Raw genomic sequence first — 8772 nt, 5'->3', positions numbered from 1 at the left:
CTTACGGCAAACAGCTTTCAGAAAATAATTTACACCTAAGAGAGCTTTGTGAGCTGTGGAAGAGTCACTTTTTGCTGCATTAGTCAAAACCTGTTCCCCAAGTGAGCAGATTCGTTTGAGACCATCATCACTCAATGACTGGATAGCGTGAATTACATCTTTATTTATGTTCTCTTCAAGCCATAGCCAGTAAGATATGATCTTGAAGGCTAAATCGCCGTCTATTTCAAGAGAGGAAGCCATACGAGAGAAGAGGTTTCGCTCCCCTGAGTAGAAGGAGTGAATGAATTCAATGCTAGGTTTTCTATGCTCCATAGGAGCCATGGTTGGGTGGCGAGCAGAAAGGGGAAGTAATTGATGCATTAATTGATTTTTGGAATAATATAGGAAGGCATTTTTCCCACATATTTAACAGTGGGGATACACCATTAGGTAAACCGGTTCTAGTTAATAATATATTTCCTAATATGACTGACAAAATTAAAGTAGTACATGGTTTACAAACTGGAGCAATATGCCCGTTCTAGCAGAGGAGTTTATTCTATGACATAACCGTTTTAACACTTGGCAACCAAAGCAGGAAAGAGGAATTGTTTGTATCTGCATAATATGCGCTGATCGCTGTGCACAGCTGTTGCAACCTAGTGAGTATAGAAAGATGGCAGGTCCCACCAGTCGGTAATTGTGTAATATAACTATTATTCATGCTCCAGGACCAGCCAGTGATTTAGATTTGGCTATATTCACTGAGTCACGCTTAGAAACCCTTTGAACTCTCACCAAAACAAGAGGGAGGGTAAGGGGATGTGGTTGTTACAATTGTTGTTTATCTTAAGCAAGTGTCCTGACTCCATGCCACGTACACAAGGGGTGCATGTGTGTGTGTGGGGTGGTGGTGGCTGGGTGGGGGGGCGGGGGGGATTTGTAATGCAAAAAACATCTTTGGCTCAAGCAGCACTGTTTGCAATATTACGTTTTTTCCAGACATGAATAAATTTTGACAGGAGAAACAAAACAGGTTATTTGAAAAACGTTAACCAAATAACCCAACCCGAAGAATGCAGTTTGAGTTTACTTTTAACCGAAGGATTCAGTTTCTTACACGCGCAACACCATATCAACATTCGAACAGCCACATCAAAGCAGCCATGCTTATTCTAAATTTTCTTAAAATTAATTCAAATATATAACAAACAAATGATAAAATTTGTGATAAAACCAATTTTTTTTTTGGTAGGCAAAAAAGGGTTAGGGAAGAAAAAATATTAAGTATCAGTTTAAATTATGCACACTAGAAATCAATTGTGTGATGTACGTAATGGTAATCCTTATGCACACATGCAACACAAAAAGCTGCTTCCTCTTTGACTCGGCCACAGAAAATCTTCAATTGTAGAATTAAATAGCAGGACAAATAATGGCAAGAATAGATTATGTTCATTGAATTATCTACATAATAAATGTACAGGGAAGAGCTAAGAATATGCCAAATGAGGAAACAACCAGACCAATATAATTTATTGTGTACTTATATTAAATAAGATTCTAATCCAAGGAATGCCAATTAGCAGGCAGGAAATAATAATATACTACTGATCATCGTAATATTAATTTTCGTGCAAATTTGATTGAATATGAATGTCAAAACTGATATTAAGTAGGAACATACAAGGCCTGGTTGAATTTATTTTTCAAATTAGAGCAATGCAAAATGCCATAATACAAGCCACAATATATATCACCCCCTCAGCAAAGAATGCAAAAGCACCTTATTTTTTTTCCGCATCGCTATGAAATGAGAACAAAGGCATAGTCAATAGCAAAACAATATGCAGATTGAAGGGCCTTGAAGAAATCTAATGCCAAATTGAAAATGTGTAATTCAAAGATGAATGAATTAATTAATTAATTATGAGGAGTAAATCAGGAAAAGGAAAGTAATTATTGAAGGCAAAACGCACGCACAGTTTTTAGCACACTAGACTAATGTAAAACCTAGTCTGAAAAGAAAAAACTAGATTTGCTATTGAAATCATTTCATCGCTACAACATCCATCCAAAACCATGGCTTTCGTTACACACTATAAGTATGAAAATTCTAACTTACAAGCACACCAAACAGTTATCTGGCACTGAAGATGGGCTCGGCGACAGCATTAGGCTGCACCCGTCGTGTATATTTAATTAGAAGGCCTTCTGAAGATACACCAGGCACACGTAAATCCCTAAATAAAATTATAATGGCTTGTTAGTTAATTCTTACTGTACAGCATTTGCACCAATGGTTGCCAAGACCCTTAAATATTAAATAGTTTCCACATTATTATTATTTTTTAGATTAAATAAATTGACAACTACCCCTATGTTTTAAATAGGTTGAAAATTAAATTGTGCAATTTGATCAATCGAACAATTTGAAAATTGATGGTTCATTTTTAACAACATTTGGTCTTCACCAAATAATTATCATATTGCAGCGAATTTAATGAATGCTCTATTTAAGATAAAGAGCACATTTTTAGTATTTTTTGTTTCAAAATATTTAGCATCAGTTACCATGGTTGCCAAAATGAGTTGGACTTCATTAAATCTCTTCCCATTTTCTAGCTATTATTTACTCTTACAACTTGCATATTAATATATTCCAACATTTGTTTCTTGCACAAGATATTGTTACAAAGTAATTAAATAGATTTCCCTTGTTGAAATAAAAGTTTACCTTACATAAGGCTCCAAATCCTTCCATGCCCACTTGGCACGCTCCTTGAACAGCATTGAAAATCGAGCATCTGGTCTCAATGGTAATTCTGCCACACTAAAGGCCTTGATCCAAGTCTCAGCACCGATTTTCTCAAACAAAACCTCTCCTTCAAGCATATTCATATCAAATGACATCCCCTTCAGCACATTTCTCATCCATTTTTCTATAAAAATCTCTAACTTCATCTTTCCACCATTAGTGCCCAGAACCTGTTTGGCAAAATGCACAGCTATCCTTTTCGTATCTAAGCACCAAACTTTCTGATTCTCATTCTCAATTTTTGTACCAAATGTCTCTAGGCAGTGTTTTACAACGGTAGAATTAAACCCATCAGAGTCTAAAATTGATAAGACCTCTTCTTCTACAAGTGCATCCCACAGCCAATCATGCAATACCAAATTGGTTAAAACCATAGTTAGAACCATGTTAGTGGATTTCGGGTCAACCATCCGCCAAAAACCATTTATCTCCATGGCTGAGAGGGACCTCAGCCCCTCTCTCAGTTCTTCATCACTTGCCTGAATTGAGGAAATTAGGTCATGCCACGTGTACAGCCCCTCTGTCCCACAATCTTCTTCTTCTTCATCTAGTTTGTATGGTCTTTGCAAGAGAAGAAACCGCAACTTGTCAAGTCGAGGTGCAGTCTGCACCAGCTCTATGTTGCCTGGCGCAAGCTTCAGAACAGATATTAACGGATCAGGTCCCAAATCTGATGGATTCGGGCTTTCTCCATTTGTTATTAAAAATAACGAATTTGAAGTGCCAACAAATTTCATGGCGTAGGTTGAAGATTGTGTGCATAGAACAGCCTCTTCATCAGTTTGGCCTCTTATTGTTACTCTATGATAACAAAAATTAATTTTATCAGGGACTAAAATGCAAATCCATATTTCAAAGTGATCTAACTAGATATTATATCTCGTAATAAAGGAGAGGTAAGAACCACCTGCCATGGAGAACATCGTTCAGAAGAGCTTCATCAGGAGCTTCTAGAAGGATGAGATCATTGTGGGGCCCAAAATCCGGGTGGTATCTCACCGTCACTGACCCGCCTGGGCCCACTGTCAGAAACGACTCTGCTCCACCACCGCTTATATCAACTTCGTCGGCAGCCATCTCACTCTCTCCCTCTCTCTCTCTCTCTCTCAATCGTCTATGTGTGTGTGGATCTGTCGAAATCTTTCAAAGCGCGGGAAATGTCAAGTCTCCTGTGTTTTTCCCGCGCTATGGGATAAGATGTGCTTCTATTTTGGGCCTAAATGGGCTGAAGTCAAAGAACCAATTAAGCCCACGGGATTTAAGTGCCTGTTTTTTCAGTTACGACACCTACACGATGATTTGATTCCTCTAGAGAGACATTCGTGTGGAATTCGTGTGGACTCATTCTGGATCGTGTGGTTGTATTTGTAAAAGATCGTAAAATTTTCCGTGGGGTAAAACCACCATCAAAGAAGCCATTAGTGTCTGATTTGAATGCCTTTTCAGTTACGACACCTCACACGATGATTCCTGTACAGAGACATTCGTGTGGTCCGTCCACCGTGTGGTTGTATTTGTAAAAGGTCGTACAAATTATCCGTGGATTAATAAAATCTCCTTCTAGAAGGCATAAATATGAAAATTGTACGTAATCACTGTTGCAGGTGGTTTGTCATTATTTGTCATTTGCGTTATAACGCATGCCAATGCTATCTGTGACTGTGCACAACAACACACCCTCACTGAAACTGAAACACACTACCGCACAAGAAGACAAAAAAAAGAGATTGAATACACCACGTAGTGTTTGGTGGGCCTCACCGACCTTTGAAAACCTTTCTGAAAAGTTTTGTAACGGATATTATTCTGGTAATTATGCCCGTTTTCTTTTGACCAAGACATGCTTATCCTATTATCTAATTATCTAATTATCTCCTTTCTAGATAAGTTGTTAAATGTCAAACGATTGTGCTTTATGTTTGTATGATCAATATATAGTGTTATGGAGCACCAACTCATTTTACTCCATGGTTCACCATAGAGAAATTTTATAAAATACTCTTCATTTTTAAACCAACAAACAAAATATTCCTTCCCATAAATTATTAACAAAATACCTTGTGGACCTCACTTTACCCTTCCTTTCCCCTCCCTCCTACTTCTCCCCATTTACTTCCACAAAATTTAGCGCCTCTTCCTCTCCCTCTCCCTCTCCCTCTCATCCTGCCGCTTTTTTTTTTTTCCTTGAGAGTCCGCCTCTAGCCTTTATTTCTCAATTTTCTTCTCGTCTATCCTCTTTGTGCCTCGCATCTATCACCTCCCTGTTTACTCCTCCTCTGTCTTTTATTTCCTCGCTGCGGGTGTGTCGTATCGTGCTAGTTAATAGGTAATCAAATTTCTTTGTAACAAGATTTTAATCAAAGTTTGTTATTTAGTTTCATAAATTTTGTTATCCTTTTTCTTATGTATTTCTTTCAATATGCTTTAGATATTTCAATATATATACTCATTTTGTTTGGGAGTTCCGTTAATTTGATGAATTTAGTTATTTGATATATTTGAATTAGTTGTTTGATATGGACTATTTGGTTAGTAAAACATCTCTTACCCACGATTTAATTGTAGATTTGTCAGTAAAACATTTTTGTTCTAAAAAAATGATGATATCCATCACTTGAAAGTATTTCCTTTGTCTACTCCTTTTCCTACAAAGTTAAAAAAACCATTTGTAATGGTACAGAGGAAAAAAAAAATGGGGATAGGTTACTATAATTTTTTTTTTTTTTCAGAGGTTGCAACAAATAAAAAAGGGCTTGATATATACTCCCCAAAGCATTTTATTTGTATCTGGAGGATTTTGTACAATGAAATAATCATAAGGTAAGAATGTATGAATCTTTTATGTATATGGAAAGATAATCTGTCATGATCTAAGATTGGTTTTTTTCCAATGTAAATATTATTAACTTTGGGGAAAAAAACATATTATTATTTTCTAAAGAAACTCATAATATGTTATTTTCTTTTCGATTGAAAAGACACTCATCATAAAATATGATATTATAATTTTGTAAATTATTACATTTGATTCAATCAAATACCTCTATGTATTAAACACATAGGAAATGTAACATCACATTATCGTTGATTTGAATGATATGTTAACATTACAATAGTTTAATAATAATTCTTTTTTTTAGAAGCTATACTGGAGGCAGAGGTTGCAAAAAATAAAAAATAGTTATTTTCTCAGTTTGATACCCAACAAATGCAGTTTTGTTCTTCTTTTTATGTGGAACTCGCAAGCTTAATTTTAATTTATACAAGGTCGGTTATAAATATATGCCGTTATTCACTTTTTTAATTGATTTTTTTATACATATAGGATCATGGATGATTCATTTGGCAATTTCAAAAGTTTGCTAGAAAATGACAAGGCGTTAGATGATACTTTGTCATTCGAATCATCCAGTGAAGAGGAAGAGTGCTCTGATTCTGATGATAGCGTTGATGAGGAGGCAGAAGTTGAGCATGATGGTGGTTTAGCAAGCATAGCTGATGCTATTGAAGTAAACAGAAGTCTAGAGGTGGATGGTGAGTTTGTCAACAATCCGATGTCTTTCAATGCTGATAAATCTTGGCTAGCGAAATACAAAATTGCAGATGTGCTTAATTAATGAGAGTCAATTTGCTACACAAGGCCTGGCAAATGCAAATGGGGACTGGAAAGGACTAATATTTTCGGACAAAAAGAGTTTATTGAGGGCACTTGAAGAGTGGCATGTCACTCACTTTGTTCGAATGAAAGTGAAGAAATCTGACACTTGTCGCTATACTTGTGTTTGTGTTGAAAATAACTGCAGTTGGAGGTTGCACGCACATAAACCAAAGGGAGCTGCATACTTTTTGGTTAGTCAATACAATGGATCTCATAATTGTGTTATTGCAATAGGTAACAGCATGCACCGAAATTGCACGTCTACTTTAATTTGTGAGAAGATACTCCCTTCAATGAGAGCATCGTTGTCAATGAGTGTAAAGGAAATTCAACTCAAGATAAAGGATGATTTCAAAATAGAAATTAGTTATGAATTAGCATGGAAGGCACGCAGTAGAGCATTGAGAATTATATACGGTAGTTGGGAACGGTCTTTTTCTGATCTGCCAAGGTACTTATCTATGATGCAAGCTTCAAATCCAGGTACTGTTTGGACCATAAATCCTCCATGGACTGGAAGAGATGTACAACAATTTAGGCGAGTTTTTTGGGCATTCGGCCCTTCGATAGAGGGTTGGAAATGTTGTCAACCGGTGGTAAGTGTTGATGGAACTCATTTGTATGGCAAATATGAGGGATGTGCATTGATTGCTACAAGTATTGATGCTAATGGGGGGCTTTATCCAATAGCTTTTGCTATATGTGATAAAGAAAATGGAGATAATTGGCAGTGGTTTCTTCACTCATTGAGAGAGTTTGTTACTCGTGAAAGGAAGGTTTGTATCATATCTGATCGTTTTTCAGGTAATAAAGAGGTGGTGCGTAGTGTATTTTCTCCTGATGATGGTCATGCTCATCGCTGGTGTTTGCGCCACATAAAGGCCAACCTTAAGAAGGCAGGATTTACTGATAAAGTTGTATTGGATAAATTTTACATAAATGGTTGTGTAAATGAGATTGCAGAATTTAATAGACTGAAAGAACAATTTAAAACTGAGTGTGAGGATGCTTGGCAATGGGTAGAGGATAGACTAAATAATGACCGTGAATACTGGGCTTTAACATTTGATGGTGGAAGAAGGTATGGTGTTATGACCACCAACTGGTCTGAGAGCCTTAACTCGGTGCTTAGAGGTACTCGATCGCTACCTGTTACTGCATTTGTTATTGCTACCTTTTATAGAGTGAACCAAGCTTTTGTTGAGCGTAGCGAAGAAGGAAGAAAAATGACAAACCAGTTGTGTCCTAAAGTTATTGCCAAAATACGCCATCGACAATCAGCATCTCGTGGGTACCAGGTATGTCGGTTTGGACCATGTCAATTTGAGGTTAATACCGGAACCTCATTATACCCGGTGACAATAAACGGGAGTTCATCAAGTTGTGTATGTGAGGTATTTCGACTTACCAAACTTTCTTGTAGTCATATGTTGGCTTGTTGTGGTGAACAATGGCATAAAACAGACTTTCATACACTTTGTGATGATTGGCATTTCACTGAGATGTATCGAAATACATACTCGGTTCGATTTCATCCCGTACCAGACAAGAGATTTTGGCCAAGCATGGAAGGACCAACTATGCTCCCTCCTGCGCTAAGGAATAAAAAGGGTCGTCCAAAGTCAACTCGCATACGTAATTCAATGGACGTGAGAGAAACAACTGGTGCAACAAAGCATAAATGCTCGCATTGCAGTGTACTTGGCCATTATAAAAAAAGATGTCCGCAGTTTCGCAAAACTAGAGGTAACACGAATTTTTCATTGCATTTGTTTGAAACATTAATTGTTCTTTCTAACAAAATTATATGATATGTAGGTGGCACAACTTGAGATCTCATCTACATATGAAAATTGAAGTATGCTTAACACTATCTTTATTCTAATGTAAGATTGCTCGGTCGTTTAAAGTTCATTCACTACAATTTAATTTTTTTTCTAAAATAATATTGTCACTTTATTTGTTATATTTTAAATTTCTCTTTGTATTGCAGAAATTTTGGAAGCTTGATACGAGCATAGAACGATACAGAAGTAGTTTCAATTTGTGATCTCCATTTTGTAATGGCATTTTATGCTTTTATACTCTTTGGTTATGTTGGAATAGTAATTTAGTAATATTTTTAGATATTATATATGTGAAAGATAGGAGTTGAAATGCATTAAGCACATTGTGTTGGCTTTTTTTATGTTTGTTGTCATTCTCTTGATGAGAAATTTGTAAAATGAGCAATGAAAAAAAAATCAAATGATTATTAGAATTGTTAATTTTTGATGTTGCGGTGTATATTAGTTTATCAATTTTGTACTTGGTT

General features: G+C 36.3%; 2 protein-coding genes across 2 annotated transcripts; one reads left to right on the top strand and one right to left on the bottom strand.

The window, feature by feature from the left end:
- Positions 1 to 1926: 1926 nt before the first annotated feature.
- LOC144564515 (zinc ion binding protein) lies at positions 1927 to 3963 on the bottom strand. Its single transcript, XM_078314111.1, has 3 exons — positions 3708 to 3963; positions 2720 to 3601; positions 1927 to 2225 (listed from the first exon to the last, which is right to left on the bottom strand). Exons 1-3 carry the CDS (start codon positions 3875 to 3877, stop codon positions 2123 to 2125), a joined length of 1155 nt encoding a protein of 384 aa, XP_078170237.1. The 5' UTR covers positions 3878 to 3963; the 3' UTR covers positions 1927 to 2122.
- Positions 3964 to 6137: 2174 nt separating this feature from the next.
- Positions 6138 to 8345, top strand: LOC144564632 (uncharacterized). The gene is made up of 2 exons (XM_078314233.1): positions 6138 to 8204; positions 8277 to 8345. Exons 1-2 carry the CDS (start codon positions 6404 to 6406, stop codon positions 8288 to 8290), a joined length of 1815 nt encoding a protein of 604 aa, XP_078170359.1. The 5' UTR covers positions 6138 to 6403; the 3' UTR covers positions 8291 to 8345.
- Positions 8346 to 8772: the final 427 nt, after the last annotated feature.

Source organism: Carex rostrata, chromosome 13, assembly GCF_964058835.1.
Source record: "Carex rostrata chromosome 13, lpCarRost1.2, whole genome shotgun sequence".
Taxonomy (NCBI): Eukaryota; Viridiplantae; Streptophyta; class Magnoliopsida; order Poales; family Cyperaceae; genus Carex; species Carex rostrata.
The sequence above is the reverse complement of the archived record's forward strand: the minus strand, read 5'-3'. Positions and strand labels throughout refer to the sequence as shown.

Coding starts and splice junctions, on each gene's coding strand:
- LOC144564515 (XM_078314111.1), bottom strand. CDS start 3,877: ATGGCTGCCGACGAAGTTGATATAAGCGGTGGTGGAGCAGAGTCGTTT. Junction 3,602..3,707: donor AACGATGTTCTCCATGGCAG/GTGGTTCTTACC, acceptor TTGTTATCATAG/AGTAACAATAAGAGGCCAAA. Junction 2,226..2,719: donor GATTTGGAGCCTTATGTAAG/GTAAACTTTTAT, acceptor AATTTTATTTAG/GGATTTACGTGTGCCTGGTG.
- LOC144564632 (XM_078314233.1), top strand. CDS start 6,404: ATGTGCTTAATTAATGAGAGTCAATTTGCTACACAAGGCCTGGCAAAT.